Source organism: Nilaparvata lugens, chromosome 1, assembly GCF_014356525.2.
Source record: "Nilaparvata lugens isolate BPH chromosome 1, ASM1435652v1, whole genome shotgun sequence".
NCBI lineage: Eukaryota > Metazoa > Arthropoda > Insecta > Hemiptera > Delphacidae > Nilaparvata > Nilaparvata lugens.
This window is the reverse complement of record NC_052504.1, coordinates 15,562,634-15,584,273: the sequence shown is the minus strand read 5'-3', so window position 1 is coordinate 15,584,273 and position 21,640 is coordinate 15,562,634. Positions and strand designations below refer to the sequence as shown.

The 21,640-nt window shown below is 36.2% G+C and overlaps 1 protein-coding gene and 1 long non-coding RNA gene across 5 annotated transcripts in view; both read right to left on the bottom strand.

Moving 5' to 3' along the window:
* Positions 1 to 354: 354 nt before the first annotated feature.
* LOC111056261 lies at positions 355 to 3,503 on the bottom strand. Its single transcript, XR_005571737.1, has 3 exons — positions 3,447 to 3,503; positions 1,077 to 1,191; positions 355 to 408 (listed from the first exon to the last, which is right to left on the bottom strand). It is a non-coding gene; the product is annotated as an uncharacterized LOC111056261 (long non-coding RNA).
* Positions 3,504 to 5,831: 2,328 nt separating this feature from the next.
* Positions 5,832 to 21,640, bottom strand: part of LOC111057530 (protein gooseberry-like) — a 45,715-nt gene continuing 29,906 nt past the window's right edge. For all 4 annotated transcript variants that reach the window (XM_039431791.1, XM_039431793.1, XM_039431792.1 and 1 more), the window contains exons 6-7: positions 10,939 to 11,134; positions 5,832 to 6,262 (exon numbers count right to left, since the gene is read on the bottom strand). In XM_039431791.1, the coding sequence (XP_039287725.1) occupies positions 6,121 to 6,262; positions 10,939 to 11,134 (338 nt within the window). In that variant the 3' untranslated portion in view covers positions 5,832 to 6,120. The remainder of the gene's footprint in view (positions 6,263 to 10,938; positions 11,135 to 21,640) is intronic.

The window sequence follows — 21,640 nt, the reverse complement described above, 5'->3', positions numbered from 1 at the left end:
GTATTACTTTTTGGGGAAACAAGAGCTTTAAATAGAGAGAAATTATATGTTTTAAAGAAAATATATTTTATAGAGAGAGCTATTATATTTTATGGGCCTAAACTGCTAGTCAGAAATCAATGAATAGTATTATTATATTATAAGAGCTTAAGTAATAAATAGGTTACCTGGCTTGTAATGTCCATAGGCCTATCCTCATTTGTGTCCTTATTAATGCCTTGTTGGCCAAAACTTTCACTTTTTTAACAAACACTTGACACTTAATCCATTTTTAAAATATGAGTCTCTTTTCGTCCACGCAAAGTAAGGTAGCAGACACACTGCAGACGGCGATAGTAGCGGAGATCGACGCTGAGGGGGGCGCGATGGAGTCCAACGCCCAGATCTCTTCAATCACCGCCAAGAATCCTGTGAACAGTAATAAACCGTTAAATGTCTCCCAAGAAGCAATAAGAAGGGTTATAGTAGAGGGGATGATCAAGTCATTTTCTAATAGTTTAGAAAAAACAATGACCATGGCAATGAAGGACTTGAAGGCGGAAATGAAGGAAATGCGGGAATCTTGAAGGATACATCGGTAAGAACGGGTAAGGAAACTGCGGACACAATATCAGCATCTACCGCTGAAAATCAAGAACTAATTACAACCGATTTAACAGCAAAAATAGATACTGTCACTTGTGAGTTAAACGAAAGAATAGATAACCTACCAGCACAAAACACTCGCAAATTCATGAAATAGCTCACCCAAATTCTGATATAAACCAAAACATAGTACAACTTAATTCATTGGAGACAGCCGTTGGAGAACAGCAATTATTTTCATCTGAATTAAATGCCGAAGTAGTAATAATGAAACAGAAGCTTCTAGTCATTGGAAACAGGCCCAAGAGAAGTTATACAACTTGAAAATCAAATACATCATTTCCGCACGAGAATATAGAGCCTATTCCCATAGCAACGTTTGATTCACTACACAGTTTCAATGAATTAGGCCGTTTTGACAATACAGACCGCTATCTCCAACCTAAAGAATTTATAGATCAGATAAAACTAGTTCAATCATTAACACCCACCTCTTGGAATTTTTGGCGTCTTCGATTATCCAGTTTGTTAAGCGGTGAACCTCTGATGTTCTTCCAGCTCCATAATCACGAATTCAGGACGCTAGACGAGTTCAGTGCAGCTTTCCTGGAACAATATTGGAGTAAAATACAAATGGATGCACTAGCCAATATCATTGCTTCTGAGTTTAATTCTAGGACAGACGACACATCCATCAATTTTGTTAATACCCTTAAACTGAAAAATGCTCAATTAGATGAGCCAATGTGTGATTCAGTTTTAGCAAATATAATCGTAAAAAAGCTACCTTTCCAAGTCAGAACAGCATGGGTACACAGCCAATACTAGTTGCAAACAGCTGATAGATTATTTATACAATATACAATCTATGATGGCAATATCAATCACCGTTCAGATCAAATGTATGCACAGAATCAACCTAATTCAAAAATTAATCAGTACACCAGCCAAGCCTATGAATCAGTACCATATGATTGCTCACGATCTACCCCTCAATTTAAACGCCGCTATAATCATAATCATAATAACAGCTGGAATAATAGAAGTTTTCAGAATCGTCAAACAAATCATTATCCACAGCAAACCTATGAAAGAAATTATTATTATGGCCATGATCGATTCAACACAAATAATGATTACACTCAGAATAATTATAATAGAAATTACAAACCGCCACCTCATCAAATAAGTACAAACTACACATTAGAGCATGCGTCCAGATCAAATCACCAAAACACAGAACCCAACACCCAACAACCCGCCACCAGATATACAGAAAACTACAGCTAATAAACCAGGACTATATGATACCCCCGATATAACAGCACAAGCTCAAATGAAACAAACCAAGAAAAGCAGGATATTTCAAAGTCATACACCACATTCAGAATGATTTACCGGAGATTTGTTACAAGAAACACAAGATAACCCACCACCAGACACACAGGATCCCATACAAGACAGCCTATCACAAAAAACCGCCGCCCAACATGCAATTAAGCCAGCCGCAAGCATCAGCCTCTATTAAGTTTCCTGTTCCCCACCGAAGAGCAACCTGCACCGAAGAATCATTGCTAAAATAAACAGTTGCCAGGAGAGACCGTCACCATACTACCGCTTTGACGTCTCACTCGCGCATCAAGAGACCGCCACCGCACCCGCGCATCATTTGACCCCACAGCAGACCAAGGACCCGGACCAAGAGACGACCCCGGAGGACGGACTACCGGACAAGAGGGGCGAGCACCGCAAGGCCCGGAGAAGGAAGCGCCCGAGGACACCCGACGGCATCAGGACGAGGAGAACGGACTACCGGACAAGAGGGGCGAGCACCGCAAGGCCCGGAGAAGGAAGCGCCCGAGGACACCCGCCGGTATCAGGACGAGGAGGACAGCATACAGGACCGAATGAAGAACATGCATCGCAAGGCCCGGAGGCGGAAGAAGCGACGAAGGAGGAACCGCGCGCGCCGATGGAAGCCGCATGCACGCTTCAAGAGGCCAAGGAGGATTCCGGACCGGCACCAAGGAAGACAGGAGCGGACCGACGGCATGCATCCGCGGCACATACGTTTTAAGAGGGCCAATCAACGATGTGACCGGAAGAATGGGCTAAGAATGGGATAAAACCGATCAATAAATGGGATAGAACCGAAGCTATTAGAAATGACTATTACGGATCATGCATGGCAACAACGAAATGGACTACGTATTGAGTTTGATAAAGGATAAACGGTGGCTAATAAGACTGGAAGAATTAAAAAATAATATTAAGAAAGTGAAAGTACCTGGATATTATGCTATTGAAAAGATGATAAATGTTTGGATATGGTGTTTAATATTTGTTATGATGGCTGTGATAATATTGAAAAGTGATGCTATAATTAAGACCATGTTATTGTTGAAAGAATTTATTAGTGTTGATTGGAAGTGTTATATTATTGAATTGTTTATTATGATGATGAAGCCTATAATGAATTTAAGTGGAAAGTATCGGATGAAGTTGATTGGAAGCTTTATATATAAAGTCGTTATTGGTGTAACTAGAATTATAAACAATGCCACTAAAGTGAAAATATTGAGACTCAACGGAATAAATAGGAATAACAAGGAAGAAAACAGAACCAGATCAAGGAGTTATTTGAAAGAATACACGAGATACAAGGGTTTTATATTCATGAAGATAAATTATCAATTAGGACAGCCTCACCAACGGATAGCAGATAACCTACCGGCCTAAACCATGTCAACAAGCAGAATGCAAGAGATGCAAGTAAACCACGGGATTTCTACATGCTATATCGTCAAATTGAAATAATATGATAAGAATCAAAGAAACTTATTATCAAACCGATTACTGACCTTCCTTAATAAATTTAATATTGGTATGGGACCTCGTGGCAACAATCCAATGTTTAATTTCCTTCCAGCCGTTAGAAGCCTGCAATAAGGAAAAGAACAATTTTTAAATATGTAATTAAATTATATACATCAGATAAAAAGGACACAAGCGGGGATAATAAAATTAAAATTTGTTAATTACCTTTTTAAGAGAAAAAATTGAGCAGTTAGGTTATAGTTATGAAACTCGACAGCAAATTCTGTAGAACCAGTGACCAGCTGACCAAAGCCACCCAAATCAAATGAATGTAATGTCTGTTGAACATATGTTTATAAAAAGAAGTACTGTACCCAAAGAGTTATTTATTATTGTTATTTATTATATTTATTAATGTCGATATATTTATTTATATGTTTTTATATTTATTACTTTTAATTATGCCACGTTTGTTACCTGAAAAGACTTAAAGTGAATACCAGTTACAAAAAACCAAAGAGCCATTAGCAAAGAAAGTATTGTACCTGATGTATAGAAAATTATTTATATTAAGACCTAAGAAATACTATAAGATATAAGCCCAGAAGTTTATGAATCGAAATTATTGTCTAAAAGGAATCATTTATGAGAATTATGAAATGTGTGTAGTTAAGTTGGCAGCCCTGCAAGCGGCGAATTCAAAAATTACTGTGTTGTAAATGGTGTCAGGAGGAGTACGTTTAGAAGTTTATATTTATGATATTTTATGTGTGTTGAGGAGGAGAATTTGTTATTGTTTTTGATAAAGGTATAAAGGAGATGCAGCAAATATGTCTGCGAAATGTGATAGAAGTAGGAGAGTATAATTTATAAATAAAGTATAGTGTATATCAATGTATTGAAGGGTGGGTTTTCATTAAAAACATTGTGATTCTCAAATATTTTGAATTCAAACCCAGGGGCGCGTGTAACATATTTAAATCTGGGTAGATGAAAAGCCCTAACAGAAATAGTAATAGGTCTAAAATAAAGTAATTGGCTAATATCGCCAAGCAGATAATAAACAAGATTAGATAGCATCAGCTTGTTCTGGCTAAATGGTACAAGAACTTAAAAAGGATTTGAAGGAAGTTTACTACTCATAAATAGATTATTTATAAAATATTTGAAGATTGAGGTTATGTAGATGTATTCACGGATCGGTGACCTAGAGATCGATCAAACCGAAGAACGTAGAATCTGACCAAAACCCCTTGGCAGAGCTTTATTGCATTCGGATGGTGTGCAATGTGAAAAACACCCGTCCACGTGGCTAATTATTAGTTAGCATGGAATTAATATTAATATATAGAATATTAACTAGCATGCAAAGAGCATAAATAAAAACCAAATAAAAATAATTTAATGTATTCAGGAAATAAGAGTTACCAGGCGCATGAATACCTAATAAAATTTGCATGCACCAATAGTAAAACGGCAGTTAATAGGCGGCAACTGTAGGCCAATTCAAAAATATTTATATATATTTATATAAATGTACTAGATTTTGTGTAAAAATTTGTGTAATCTATGTTATCAATATGGCTCGAATGCAAAGAAATTATTAATCATATAATCTAAGCAATATTTTGGCATTTTTTGTAAGATCTATTTGAATTAATGGCGGAGGATTGAGATATTTAAATTTTATGCTAATTTGAAAGTCGGAAAGAGATCTGTAAAACTTGAGAAGGAAGAACCAGCACTCGCCAGCCAAATGCCACCATAAGAGGACCCCAATATTTTAGAGCGAAGTACCTTATTAATAATTTTGTAAAAGTTAAAGTTAAAGTAAATTATTAAATTTCTTAAAAGACTTCGTGATGCTATTGTGAAGCAGAAGTCATTTTCATTTTAATTAAATTTATAACCCCTTGGAGGAGACGATTCCGGCTACCATATTCCCGGACCACATGGAGTTGGATCGACATCGGCGGCTTACAAGAAGATTTTCGACACGTGAGTGATTAAATTTGAATTTAGTGATGGGCGCCCTAGTGCTTCGAAATAATCTGATGATCAAAGCTAGCTCGCCGAAAGGGTTATTATAAATTGAGAAATTAATAAGAGTAATACTTGCGCAAGTAAAAATTAGTATTAAAGGTATTTAATTGAAAGAAAAATATAGATCAATATTTTAGAAATTTCTATTTAATCAAAGAAGTACGAAATCTAGGCTATCAAACATATGCATACAATATTTAATTTTTTGCAATACAATTTGCGATAATTTATTATAGTTCTAATTCACTAGATGAATGGCTCTACCTATTCCGTCAGGTGCCGAATCTTGCACCCTGAGATAAAAATATATATTCGATACAAATAAATCTACTAAATACTAGAGATTTTAATATATATATATATTTGGATTATTAGTGGCTTTGAATAAGGCAACACATTTCTATTTTCTCTACATTACATCAATGATATCTTAAATATTTTGTAAATTGGAAGCAATCTATAAAGCATTTTCCTGAGACCTTCATGCCATCATATGTGTTCAATCATAATTGATTGTTAGTTCTGTTTCTGGCTTTGAATATTACAAATATATCGTTTTTTTTTTCAAGTATTACATTAGTGGAAAGAGTAAACAGGCGTTAGCCCTAAACAAATATGTAAACATCAAGATTCAGTTAGCATTTTAGTAAAATTTGTATATCACAGTGGATATTGTCAATGAACTCTTCCACAGATTCCAGCTTCCATGCCACTCAATTGTCCAAAGTAGGGGTAGCCAGACTTCGCCTCAGATGGTGAGTGAGGGGTCAGATTGCTGGGAGGACCGTATACTTGACCAGCTCCACTCGAAAACAAACTGAAAAACACACAAAATCATCCAAATTAGCGGAAATCTCTGTGACATAGATCGGACAACCGTCAAAATAATGGATCAGTTCTAGTCAATTCAACTAATAATCAATTGAGCTACTTCATGTGTGAATCATCATTAATCCCTAAACCAAAAGTGGAAATACAGGATACAGACCTACAGATTTACAGATATTTGGCACAGATTGAATGCAATTCATTGATAGAAGGGATTAATAATATAATTCCCAACTCCAAACACTACTGTACAAAGACAGCAATTAGCATTTGAGTATAGGTCGCTACAAATTTGAGAAAATCTATTTACCGTCCATTCGCAAGGAATAAAAATTGATCTACATTGATATTCATGTTATATTGAACGGGTATATCTGGCTCTAATCATGTGTGAACATGTTAATATGTCTGAGTTATACATTGCTGAATGCTGTAATTTGGGTGTTGAATATATGAATTACTAATCTAAAAATATCTAAATAAATTCTAAAGAAATGATAAAATGTGTTCGCTATTGCGACTGAAAAGGGCATCAAATCTCAAAATTCAAGCGTAACGATTATATTAGTTTAATAGGTGGTGCCTAAGGTTCTGTATGCTATTTGCGTATAGCATTTTTCTATATGGAGATGATCGAATAATGAACAGAATAACCGATCAGAAAGCCCGGGGAAAAAGAGATACCCCTTGTCATGGTTGTTGGCATGAGTTAATATTGAATGGAAAAAATACATGTATTATTCAGGAGTATATGAGTCGTAAGAAATTAAATTACATAGGCAAAAATTAAAAACTATCTAGAATAATAAAATATTGGTGATAGTTATATCATTTATATAAGTTACACGCGCAGGATACATTGTTATAGAGAAAGGGAATGAGTGATCGTCGCAAATTTTATAGGTGATCAATGTTGTCAGGAATCAGAAATCCATTTTGAATGACAAAGGGAGGTATGACACCCGAAAGTTTACTTCGAGGAAAAATTTATAAATTTGAAGTGATGTATAAGAAGTCAAATATATAACCGCGAGTATTTGTTTTTAAAATGTATCAATTTTGGTTGTTTTGGAAAGTCCATAGGATGAAGATATCTTGATGAAAATTGGGAAGAGCACTGCATTTTATATTCAGTTATAAAACTTTGCCTCTAAATAAGGAAGGGCCGGAGACTAGAAGTAGCCTAGTACGGCTGCCGAAAGGTGAGGTCCATTATGATTCATGAGTGTAAACTTCAACCGCTATTAACAAATGGAAATCGAGCCACACATGCACGTCGTGTTTAATAACAGCGATATGTTAGCGACAGGTTTGAATATAGACAGCTCTTAAACTACGACCTCGCTAAATGTTCTTCTGCCTACTCTTCTCTTTCTCTTTTCCTAATCATTCTCTCCTTCTTCCTCAGCTTGGGTGGCGTGATGGCGATATTTGAATAAGTAGTTGGGAAGCTCTTGGCTGTGACCTATGTAGCTTGCTAGTCATCCAACGATATTCCATTCACTGGGTTACTTCAGTCACTAATACATAAGTGTAGCCAGTCTTACACCACAAAAATAATAGTCGTCCAGAAAATCTGAATACTGCATGATAGGCTACATACACATCACAATTTGTATGTTATGTAGTTATCATCTGCGGAGTAATAAATGTATTTATTCCCTTATCGATTCCCAGAGAAGCTGCATTGTTGCATTACATAAATTACTCAACACTCAATCAAAATAGTTATTCAAGTGAGAACTTCCCATTAGATAATTTTTTCTAATGGTTTATATTATCATATGTTATTGAAAAAAGCTGTTATAACAAATGAGTGAGGTGTTCGTCTCTCAAATATAGTTTATCTGTCGCTATTAAATTCTGAAATTCTTGGTTTGATGAATGAATAATCCCAAAATCATATTTGTTACAATAGAAGAATTTGAAAGACAAAACAAATTACCAGTGAATGGCATTTCGACCTGAGGTTCCGCTACAAAATTACGTCAAGAATGAATTAATGGAAGTTGTGTTGTTTTTATGCCGGCGACTTCCGTTGCCGCTTCCCTTTGGCATCGTCTCCATTCATTCATTAAAGCGAAGCTCCTGCACTTATGCTTTATTTACGTGACGCTTAAAACTTGCAGTAATTATACTATCAGCGGAGGTACATAAATGGAGCCGGCTGAGCTGACTGAGACCATTATGTTGCACTGCTTCTTTTGTTTCTATTAGGGGTAATAAGAATGGAAATCTGTTTGTTTAGGCGAGCATTGCGGGTGGCAAATTGCCATTTGGATTAACTCGTGTTGTCTTGTCTGTTGAGTGCATCCCACTCATTCTGTTTGTTTTGGTCGGAATAAGACGTACAGTAGAACAATTGGTGAGCAAGAGAGAGTTATTGCACGTTTGTACGCGTCAGATGGGGGCGGTGATGACTGCAGGATCATAGTAATGTGCTACAGATGAAAGAGCCACGAATCAAGCAAGCCTTATGAGACGAAGAGGAAGAGTTGAGATAGAGACAGGAGAAAGCCCCCACACAGAGCTCTCAGTAGCCGGCCGCCCGATTACACAGAGCTGACAGTGGTACCGACTCTCCTGCTAATGAAATGCTGCCGGTAAAAAAAGGTCTCGGATGCTGATGGGATGGGAGGAATCCCATCGGGAAGAAGATGCTTCTCATCTGGCCGTCCCCCATCACACCTCTCCCATCCCATCGTTTTAATTCGTGTCATTGTCTGCCCGGCCAACTGAAGAAACAATAGAGATAGCTAATACATGGAAGCGAGACGGCGTAATGGAGCAAGGGAGTCCCGCGTCCCGCCCTGACAGATGATGTTGTACTCAAGAAAGGATTGTAGATGCTAGGATTACAGTTTGGACTTCCTTCTTCCAGACACTATCTCAGCTACCGTTTCGTTTCGATTAATTATTGACAAGCCATTCCAATGTACTTCCAGATAGACATCACTGCTACCGTCTATGGGAAACATGCAATCGTTACTGAGAGACCGCCTGCTGGATATTCTCACTTGTTGGCTACTACATGATTTGAATTCGTCTATCTGACTGCTGAGCTTGTCTAACTGATTAGGCTTCATCTTTCAGACAACTACGGACAGACAAGAATAATAAATCTTAAAAATGCAATTAAATTCAGAATATACTCAACGTTAGACTATATGTTTCACAAAGAACAGTGGAAAACGTTTTCCTTTCTCAACTTTTTCGTTTCAAAATTTCAAGATGAAGCCAGAATTTAACATTCTACCACAGCATGAGTCAAAGTAGGAGATTGAGATAAATATTAAAGAATATTGATTGGGGAATATTTCAAAAGGAGAAGGTCTCCAATCCCTTGGTAATGGATTTTTCCAAGGGAATGTCTTTCAGAATTAGAATATTAGAATTATGAAAATCAATAAAAAGCAACATATAAACAGGAAGTGGAGTGATTTTATGGAAATTAGTTTAATCATTGATTGAGACCTAAATATTCACTATGCTATTAATGTGGAAGATTTTTTTCTTATTTATTGATCTACTGCAGAAAAGATAAATTTCTCTCAATTTACAGGAGCAGTACATTCTTTTAAATTCACAGTGAGTCTGGTATTAGAAACAAGGGAAACTAGTTACTATAGGCCAAATATCAAACAGAACAATCACTTCTAGCTACCTGTTCCTAGAAGCTGATTCCCTATCTGATAATATCTTTGATTGTTTTTCAAATGGACGAATCATGCGTGAAATTACACTCAGCATTCATTAATTGTTTTACTGTTCGTGACTTGCTTCTTTAATGACCTGCTCTGAAATTACGTTTTCATTACGAACGTTCTACGGTTACCTATTAGGATCGTGCGTGAATGAAGAGATCGAATACGCTACCGGATTTCAACGCAGCAACAGCTAATAATTTGGATTACGGTACTACAAATCCACACAAATAGATCACTGGAAATTAGAAATACTGTATTCTGTTTCTTAAGCTTTATAATTATTGGGCGTATGATTCGTGTTTATATTAATTGAGTCTGTTATTTGTATTTGAAGATTTTTCAAAAATCAGATTTATTCTTTAATTTCTCTATCATAGAGCTCTTATAAAAGCTCTCTTAATTCTAAAATATTTTCTCTAAAACTTCTTTCCCGGTGATCTTTTCATACTGATCCTCAGTTCAGGTTTGATGAAATTGAATTTTTCAATTTTAAATATGAATTTGAAATAATTTTTTCTAATAAAATACTCTCATAACTCCAAATTTTGGATAAAAGTGAATCAATCCAATAATATATGATTGGTTTGGTTATTTGGATCAAAAAATTTCTCATACCTCCTAGAACTGGACCATGATTTTATAAATTCATATTAATACATTCATAATATTGTACACCAAGTAATAAATAGCTCTTAAGGATAGTTTTTTGATATTTTCCGATTAAGAGTTGTCAGGGACATTAGACTTGATATTGATTGTTAACAAGTGAAAAAGCTGGATGAGATGACTTTTGAGATTGTTTCAGGAGATGAATTGCTGACTTGCAATAAAAGAAGGGCTTAGAAAAGAATGTTACAGAATTTCTAGTTTATCTTAAAATCTCCCTGAAATCAACATTGCTGCTTGATTGAATTATCAATAATAAGAAATGGATCAAGAATGAAAGGTATAGTCTCACCTGTAATTATCGGGCCAAGGCAGCTCAGGTGCGTGTGGTTTACTGTTGGGTGGAGGCTGATGATGCCTTGTCCACGGCGTGGCTTGTGCACATTGTTGACTCTGGTAGTATTGGGCCTCACTGGCTGCAGCGGTGTTGCTTGCGCTGCCGTATCCGCCCAGTGTGTTGTAGCCTTGTTGCCAGGCTGAACTGTGACCTGTGAACAAGCAACAACATTGAATATTGAATTAATATAGGAAATTGAATAAATATATTTTGCACACAGTTGAATCTGATTAATGTAGGTAAGTTCAGATTGACTTGATAAGTTGTGGTATTGGAAAGGAACACTCAATAATCTAGAGAAATATTGAGTGAACGCAATAATGAATGTGAGAAAGGTTACCGGCAATATTCCTCGATCGAAATCATAGGAGAGGAATAAATAATGAGATTTCCTTATTATGAGTTCTGTTATGAGACAATAAAAAGCTCTATCATCGCCATTGATGGATAATTCTCAATCAAAGTATTCCTCAATCAAATTATTGATAGATCACTACTTCATTGTGTAGTTGTTCTAGTCATTGATTTCAGTCTCGTAGTATTAATTTTATATAAAATTAACTTAAGACAAACCTCATACTGTTGGTCGTTGACCAAGGGATTAATTCTGGCAGTCTCATAGTATCATTATTTTGATTTATTGAAAAGGATGTAATAATGATGTTGACTCTGAAGACCCAGTATATTCACAGCCTGGATCTGCAAATAAATCACTTTTTTGTATCTGCCATTCATGTTCCATTTTTCCTATCAAAATGTATATTGTAGCAGTCATGTGATCCTGCCTTCTCTAGCGAGCAGTCTTTGACAAATAATGATTTATCTGATCTGAAGGATCTATCCTTAGGTGCACCAGATACAGAGCACGTTTTGATAAGAGTGATCAGTGATTGACCGACCAGGTGGTTCTCTGGCTGCAGCACGAATCTGTCCAGTCCCCCCTCCCCCAGGGGGTCCTTCCTTCCCCCCGCCAACAAGTAATTTAATTTGAGCGGCGGCGGCGGTGATCGTCCAGTCCCCCCCGGCGGCCCTCTCCGACTATTACACGGTATTAGTACACTTAATAGGTGGCGAACTGGTCGTGTAGAGCGGCCTCTAATCCCCGACGGAGATCGTTATCAGACGCGGCTCGCTCGCTCGTGTGCAGTCAGCCTACTACGTGAAGCCCCTTGTGTGTGCGATACAGGGTCGCGATACATAATAACACGCCATTAGGCCGTCTATGATCTCCTTTAGCGTGGGAATAATTACCCCCGTCCACGTCGGTGCACATCAAAGCAAATTTGGCAGCGTTCGTTCATTTTCATAACTGTTATTTTATTATAAATAGGTTAAAACATTCTCTGCCTTTCCACACAGTGTGATGGAAACAATCTCAATGGTCTAGTATGCATGCAGGAGAGAAATGGAAGAGAGAGTGTGAGTGAGTGGGTAAGAGTTTGCAAGAAGAAGATTGTGTGTATGATGGGTGAGGTGAGTGGGATGAAGAGGGTGAAATAAGGAGTGAGGGTGAATAATAAAATAGTAAGGAGGACAAAGATTAAGGAGGTGCTTGAGATTCATGGAAGTCAGATAGTGTGTTGAAAGGCAATGTGAAATAGCTTGAGAAAGAGTGAAAGAGAATGATAAATACGAAAACGAATGTTAGAATCTATATTATATTAAAGCTGCATAGTTATGAAGAATACTCGTTGGGGATGCAACTTTACCATTCGGGTATTGAGTATTTATTGTTCACGAGTATTTGAATTTGAATTCGAATTTGAGTATCTTCCTAACTTCAAGAGAATCACGAATATTGCCAAATGTGTTTAAAAAGTACATTGTGTCAAAATGGATAATCTAATTCAAGAAGCCACTGAATATATTGAATGCGCTTGTCACCCGAATGCAATTAAAATCTCCTTGAATTGTATTGAAGTCAATTGTTTTTGAAATGAGAAAGATTATAGTAAATTTGTAAATGTTTTATGATATCTCAGACAGTTTTGTAGGGCTTACAAATTTCTCAGTTATAAAGAGGAGTAACCAGAATGGTCAATATCATGGAAAACCCTGCTTTCTAAACTAACTCAGAATCTGTTTAGTTATGAAGATACGTGAGGCTTTTCATATTTGTGCAATCTAAGTCAAATTTTCAAAGTTTCAGAGTTTGATGCATTTGAAGTAGTTTGCCCGAAACCATAAGAAATGTCGTTTTGAGCATCAACCATCCTTAGCCAACAATATATCATGGTCAACAACATCAAATGCACGGCTCAGATCGCACATGGTTACTCCAGCAAGGCTATTCATCTCAAAACTCTTCAAAATATCCGTCACCAAACTCTCCACAGCTTCAATTGCTGACCGACCAGACCTGAATCCATACTGGGAAGATGTGAATATATTCTTGCTTTCAAAACATTCATACAATGCTATTGCCATACCAGTCTCAAAAACCTTTGCAAATATTGATCCTACTGATATAGGTCGAAAATTGGCAGGATCGTCCCAACTCCCTTTCTTATGAACTGGCACTGTCTTGGAATGCTTCAGAATGTGGGGAAAACTGCATCGTCAATACAGGCATTGATACAATTTGTAAGAGGAGTCATTTGCTGTTTTTCATTTTCAATACTATGTTTTCAACAGTCTTGAAAGAGAGTGGCCTGAATCTGAATGTGGAAACCGGAGCAGAACTCCTGGCAAGTAATTGCACAGCTGACACTGGAGGAGTATCAATCCTTTCACGTATATGGAGAACAGACGAGACAAAAAAATCATTGAATTCATCAGGTGTGACTGGCGTATTTCGTATTGTTTGTCTTGAAGGCTTAGATACTTCCCGGATAATGCTCCAAGCCGTAGAACACTTATTAGAAGCCCTCTCAATTTTTAGTGCATTGTACTGCAAATTAGCCTGTCTCAGTTCATGTCTGTACAGCTTACGTACAGATTTAAACACACGTTGATCATGTGGTGATTGACTCAATCTATACTTATCATATGCTATCAAGACACAATTCCTAAGAGCCAGTACAGACTGATTTATCCAATCAGGCATTCCTCTTTTTTTGTGAAACTCCTTTGCTTTGACAATCTAGCAGGAAAGAATTCATGGAAGAGCCTCATGAAAAGGTCAATGAAAGCATTGAAATTCTCCTCTCCCCCGGAGAAAATCAAAACATTGGGCCACTCAATCGCACTGAGACTATGACAGAAATTTTCAATTCTATCCTGTGTTATAGGTCTTATCAGTCTGGGGGGACAATTTGAATCATTAGGTCCACCTTCCCAACTACGTCCCTCATCATTCACAGTTACCTTGAAAGACACCGAAAAATGATCACACAAAACGTAATCCCTTACTTCCACCAAGTACAAACCAGAATCTAAGTTGGTTGCTACATTATCCAGACAGGTTTGACCCCGAGTTGGTTCAAAGTTGGTCAGGTGTAAGTCATTTGATCTTAAAGTGTTTCTGAAATTAATTGTTTTTCTAGCAGTAGAATCGATTACATTTATATTAAAGTCACCCCCCACAACAAAATCATATTCGGGTCGATATTTAGCTAGTGATGTTAAGAGCCTATCAAAGTTGGCAAAGAACAAACCCAAATGACCATTTGGTTATCGATATACAGCCAATATAACAATTCTCTGCACAGGAAGAATCACACAGGCGAATTCATTATGCAATTCTGAACAATACCCCTCAACATCAATTTCTCTAATTGGATAACAAGAAGCATCTGAAGCAAACATAGCGACACCACCATGACTTTTCTCTTTTCTACAGAAAGCAGTTATTAAGGAATAGTCACGGATTCTAGCCACTTCAAGCTCTTCAACTCGCATCCAGTGCTCTGTAAAACATATAATATCATACTCATCTTTAAAATTCAACATTTCAACATCATAAATCTTATTATTCAATGATTGAACATTACAAAAAAGAACACTCAATCTAGGAGCTTCTGTCTTATCAATCATTCTACTTGAGATTGAACCCCTAAAAAAGTCGAATCAGATGAAGTGGAAGAAGTGGCTGATTGCACAGATTCCTGCTCTACACGAGAGATAATACGATTGAATAGATATCTAAGCTTCCGGGATCCTCTCCTATTAAGATGCAACCCATCTCGCCCAATGTCCCTATCGAAAACCCAACAATTAGGATCTACAAATATTGTGCAATCAGACTGAGCACAATGCCATTCAATGACACCATTTATTGCATCAATATACCTCATGTCTATGTCACGTCTATGCAGTAAACCGCTCACCACCAGCGTAGCTGTTTGGAATGTATTCCTAGCCATTTTAATTAGAGCTTTCATTTTAATGCCCAGGTCGTCTGGAGTTCTTGTATTCCAAGCATCATTATCCCTACATTCAGTAAAACCACATTATAAACATCCTTATATAATTTCAAAGAGTTCTTCAAATCGTCATACCAATTCCCGGTGAGCTCACAATACATGTATTATCATTCAAAATATTGTCAGATTTCAGGTGTTTAATCATGGAATCCCCTATAATGAGGCTCTTGAATGCTTTCCTATTTTCATGTGCGGAATCCCCTGACCTTCCCCCGCAATGACTGGATATTCCCTCTGTATTCTCAACATTATCATTTATCAGCTGTTTTTCATCCTTCTGATACGACTCAGCTAAAGTGTTCAGACTTATGATTTTACCCTGTAACACTAAGTTGTCCATCTCCAATGTCCTTATTGTGGATATCATTTCCTTTATCTGTAACTCCATGTCAATAATTTGTTTTGTCAATTCTACCACGCGCATGTCACCTTCACGACTCCTTATTGGAGGTACATCTACACTCGTATTCCCCTCAATCAAGGAGGTATCGGGTGCTTTATCCAGTTCAAGCTCAGTAGCCTCCAGTTCAACTGATCTTTTTATCAACTTAGTCTTTATATGCTCCAACTCAACAATCTTGGAGCGTATGAAGCTCAACTCAGCTTTACTATCGTCAAATGTTGGGAGAGGGAAATATACACTTAAATCCTTATCACTACTTAGTCTCTCAGGTTCAGAATTTTCAGAATCTAGATCCAAATTTGTGCGCTGAATAAAATCATCATTATCATCATCATCATTATCACCATCATTTCGTCCACTCACAAAGGATATGCCGCTCATATTAATTGGATGGTTATGAGAATCCCCTCTCATTTCTACTAGTGTAGATTTATTTGGTGTAGTCTTCAAGGTTACAGAACAATTTTTATTAGTACAACGCCATGAAAGATTCCCGCAACTCAAAGTGTTAGATTTACGGAAGATAAATGAGTTATAAAGGAGCCCCATTTTCCCTCTTGAAGTTCTTACTTCCATGAGATCCATGACAACAATCAATATCACAACAATATTTATAATATGTCCTTAGCAACGTTAAACCCTCGCCAATGTCAAAGAATAGATCGTGATTCTGTAACTATTTTTGTTATAAAGGTTAACACGAGTGAGCTCTATTACATAACATAGAATAGAAGTAGAGAAGTGATTGGATAGAAATACTTTACAGGCTTTTATGTTGAAAGGTAAAAATGAGAGCTGAAGAAATAAACCGTTAGCCTAGTGAAGATAAGAGGCCGATGAGATTAGAGAGAAACAAGATGCAGTTGCATGATAGTACGGAAACAGTTCCGAAGCAAAATATTAATGTGCGATCATTTATCAATTATAATTACAGTAGATTTCTCTAATTATTGATATTTCTCAGAGTGTTATAGTTAGATTTATAGTCAGATTGATAGTTAGATTGATTCAAACCGCTTCTCTGCCGGAAGCGAACGCAAGAAACTCACGTGGCCTTGCTTAGCTATAATAAGTTAATTTAAAATTGAAAGCCTAACTTATGCCTCCCCTATGGATCGGGCGTATCCCGTCCAGGCCCGGGACAAGCCCGACAACATGCCCATAGCAAGGCTGCTCAGTGTTTACAAAATATATTACACCACTGCACAACGCTTACTCGAACAGAAGGGACAAAACAATCAGTAAAGTCCTTTAATGCAGCTATATAATGTAATAAGCACCCAAACAAAAGAGCGGTGTGATGAATCAATCAATGCACATTAGGTAATAAAAATTCAAACTTTATTACAATGCAAATTAAATAGCTATATTATAATTAATTGACTTTATTAAAAATTATAATTTCTCTCAATTTCCTAGTATTATACCACGTGTAAGTAGATTTACATGTAGAAACTGTCGGCTGTATTACTTAATTAGGCTGGATTATTACTGAATTCCTAAATTAAAGCTTGACAAAACTATAAATTAGAGAGCGAAAAAACGTACACCAGAAATTGACTAGGCCTAGGCCCATTTATTAACTGAAATGGTTGGGTTAAATTGAATGAAGTTAAAAATATGAATTTAAGAAATTATAAATTGAACTAAGTTATATGCGTTATACCATAGATTAATAATAGTATAATAAGTCTTTACTTTGAAGAATTATTTGAAACTTTACTATATTACGTCTTTACTTTGTGGTTACACTATAAGTTTGATGCAAGAATTATTTGAATCCAGACTGTGATTACTCTACTATATTGTTAAAAACATGACATTAGTAATAATTATTATGTATTAGTTGAGTTGATTGTGGTAGTTAACTAATTATTATTATGTTATTACGAATAATGACTGTTTTGAGGTTACAAAATGAGAGAAATCCAACAATCGCCAAAGACACAGCAATAACCCCAGCAGTAATGCAAGATCAATTTAGGGCAACTCAGCTCATAGAGCATGAAATTTTCTCTCATTTGAGACCAATCGCAAGTTTCTATCATGCATTGTACTCATTTTAGAGACTCTTTAATAACAGTAAAATCGCAAGAAAAATGAGAAATAAAGATCATCATTTAATTGGCTGTAACTTTTGAACGGTATTGAAAACAGAAGTATATTTCATGGGAGTGAAAAGAGGAGAAAATTCATCACAACCTCGACCACTTTTTGGATTTTGCATCTGAAGTGTTCCACAAGATACGCAACGTTGCATATGCGAGACTGTGAGAATGGGGAAAATATCACAAATTTCTCGCACATTCAAAGTTGCGTATCTTGTGGAACACTTCAGATATAAAATCCAAAAAGTAGTCCTGCGCGACCACTCAATTCATTGGAAATTTGTTATCTTTAATATTATATAGAGAATGCTTTTTCTCGAAAGATTCAAGGTTCTCGAGATTAAATGGAAAACTTAAAAAAATCCAAAATTTGGGGTGAAGTCGCCTTCTGGTGTGCCAGCAAATTTCAGATAAGAATTCAGCGCCCCAAAATATATATAGAACTATCAAAAAAATTATTTCGGGGCTGTTTCCTGAAAAACGACCATTTGACTGGACTATAAGTTGTTATCCTATTATAATAGCAAGCAATTTATGTATATCTGTTTATATTTTTCTATTTCTATATCTGGTTATCTGGCTATCTGGTTATTTATGTTCAACGGATCTCGGAAACGGCTCTAACGATTTTCACGAAATTCGGAATATAGAAGGTTTATGATATCAAAATTCTATTGCACTAGGTCTCATCCCTGAGAAAACTTCCTGAAGGACATGAAAAGGATAATTCATCCTTGGAAAAACAGATGATGATTTCGTCTGTGAATAAATCACAGACGAAATATATTTTTCGTAGTGAATAAATTAAAATTCGGGTAACAGTTTTGGGCTGTGCCTGATAAAACTTCCCCAATCATTTTAAGAAATGATTATCAATGAAATAAATCTGTTTATCAATGAATAAATAACGAGCAAAGCTCGGTGCCCCGATATTTGGTATTAATAGATAGAATTTACAAAATGTACTTGTTCAGATGATATCTTTATTCCAAAAACCAAACCATTCAAAGATACTTTTGTTCGACTTGTGTTATTTACTCCTGTAATGTTAAAAAGTAATACTACCAACAACACAACATCAGTGACAACCTATTCCAATTCATGATAAATATCGGGGCACCGAGCTCCGCTCTAGAGTACCTACAAAAGCATATAAAAATTATTACGAAAGAAGAAATTATAATAAATATTCATAGTTCATACAGAAAGGTTCTATTTAATCACAGTGGATTGAGATTAATTCGCAGAGGAATGCATAAATTTCTCTCACAAAAGCATGTAAAATTTTAATCCTGATTCATGTCACGTGAACCAAATCACAGAAGACCATCTCAAAAAGATAGCTTATCTGATTGGTTCTACTGGAATTAATCAGGATTAAAATTTAACCGGCTTTTGTACAACTGTCACTAAGTACCTGATTGAATTATGTACAAAGTTCAACAGCTGAGTCATAATTTTGTCTCAGTCCCACACACATGCACTCGCTCACTCACTTCCATCATCAACAGACGCCGAAATTATCAGCTGTTTTTCCAAGGATGAATAAATTATTTTAATGTCCTTCAGCGAGTTTCCCCAGGGATGAGACCTAGTGTAATCGAATTTTCATATTATAAACCTACTATGTTCTGAATTTCGTGAGAATCGTTAGAGCCGTTTTCGAGATCCGGTGAAATACAAACATATAAACATCTAAAAATTTAAACATCAAAACATCTAAAGAGAAATTGCTCGTTTAATAGTATAGGATTTAGAATACCTAAACTTGCCGACATTATATATTGTAAGAATAAAATCGTTCCAAATTGTATGAATGTTCACCAAGATTGCTATGCAATATTCTTTTGCAATAAAGAATTATCAATGATATTATTATTCAACTTTTTATAAGTAACCTTAACATTTAAAAAGCAAAGCCTCCCTTACTTATCTTTTAATATCCTATTAAAATATGTGTCATGTAGTTTTTCCTGATGTAATGAAGTTCTTTCTAGTCCTCCCGAACAAGAACGGGTGCACTGCTAGTCTCAAAAATAATATCAAAAAAATACTTTATTTCTATTTTAAAGAGATAAGAAACCATGGTATATATTTTTACAATATTATGAAAACAGAAAGAATTCCTCACAAGACCAAAGGTAAATAATGTCCTTTGGAAGATTAGAATGTAGAGGTGCGTACAGATAATCGTGCCGCGAACATGAGCAATTCACTTTTAATCAGCTGATTATATCAGTATTTTTACAGAAAATGTAAAATACAGATATAAAAAGCTTGGCATCAGCTGATTAAAAGTGAATTGCTCATGTTCGCGGCGCGTAAATCTGTAAGCACCTTAAGATGTGAATTTTATTGTCATACACTGACTAATGTTAAAAAACTAAAGAGTTGGGAGTTGGGGTACTTTGGGGGGGGGTCATTACACATGGATTGGGGGGGGGCATTACACTTGAATTGGGGGGGGGGCATGCGCCATTGGCCTTGGGGGGGCTGGGCACCCCTGAGAGGGTGAAATAAGGAGTGAGGGTGAATAATAGAATAGTTAGGAGGACAAAGATTAAGGAGGTGCTTGAGATTCATGGAAGTCAGATAGTGTGTTGAAAGGCAATGTGAAATAGCTTGAGAAAGATTGAAAGAGAATGATAAATACGAAAACGAATGTTAGAATCTATATTATATTAAAATCTGCATAATTATGAAGATGATCGTTGGAGATGTAACTTTATCATTTGGGTATTGAGTATTTATTATTCACGAGTATTTGAATTTGAATTCGAGTAACTTTCGAATTTCAAGAGAATCACGAATTTTGCCAAACGTCTTTAAAAAGTACATTGTGTCAAAATGGATAATCTTATTTAAGAAGCCACTGAATTTATTGAATGCGCTTGTCACCCGAATGCAATTAAAATCTTCTTGAATTGTATTGAAGTCAATTGTTTTTGAAATGAGAAAGATTACAGTAAATTTTTAAATTATTTATAACATCTCAGACAGTTTTTTAGGGCTTACAAATTTCTCAGTTATAAAGAGGAGTAATCAGAATGGTCAATATCATGGAAAACCCTGCTTTCTAAACTAACTCAGAATCTGTTTAGTTATGAAGATACGTGAGGCTTTTCATATTTGTGCAATCTAAGTCAAATTTTCAAAGTTTCAGAGTTTGATGCATTTGAAATCCTTTGCCAAATACCGATTAGTCCATGACGTGATGTAATCATTCTACCAACTCATATTAATGAAGACATTGAGTCTTCACAAATGAAAAATACAATAGCTGGCAGTCAGAAGGATTTCAGAGTCGAATTCAAATCATCAGAATTACCAACTAGGTTTTTACATGACAAAAGAAAGCTCATAGTATATGCAGATGCTGATAAGTAATGTATCGGTTCTGTTCACTTCTTCATTTACAGCTGAATACGGAACTTAACTTTGTTAAGACCTTTTGTAAATTCAAGAGCTTGATTCTCGCCATTCAGGCGGCATCTGGCAAAGGCTTATTCGAGCCGTCTTTTGAGAGGAGAAGTTTGTTGGTTCAAATAATATAAGCGTCAGTCTAGGTAAAGTCGGGCCTATTTGTACCTATTTTGAAGTAACGTTCATTGCAAGAAGCTTGCTTTGTTCTTTGCCGTGATCGGAATATATCTTTCATATTGGTTTAACCAAATTCAGTGAGATTTAGATTGAGCGTCCCAGAGTGCCAATGTCGATTGCCAGTTCTGTCATATGCATGCGATCAAGAGACTATTGAACGGACGCTACAATATGGTAACTGT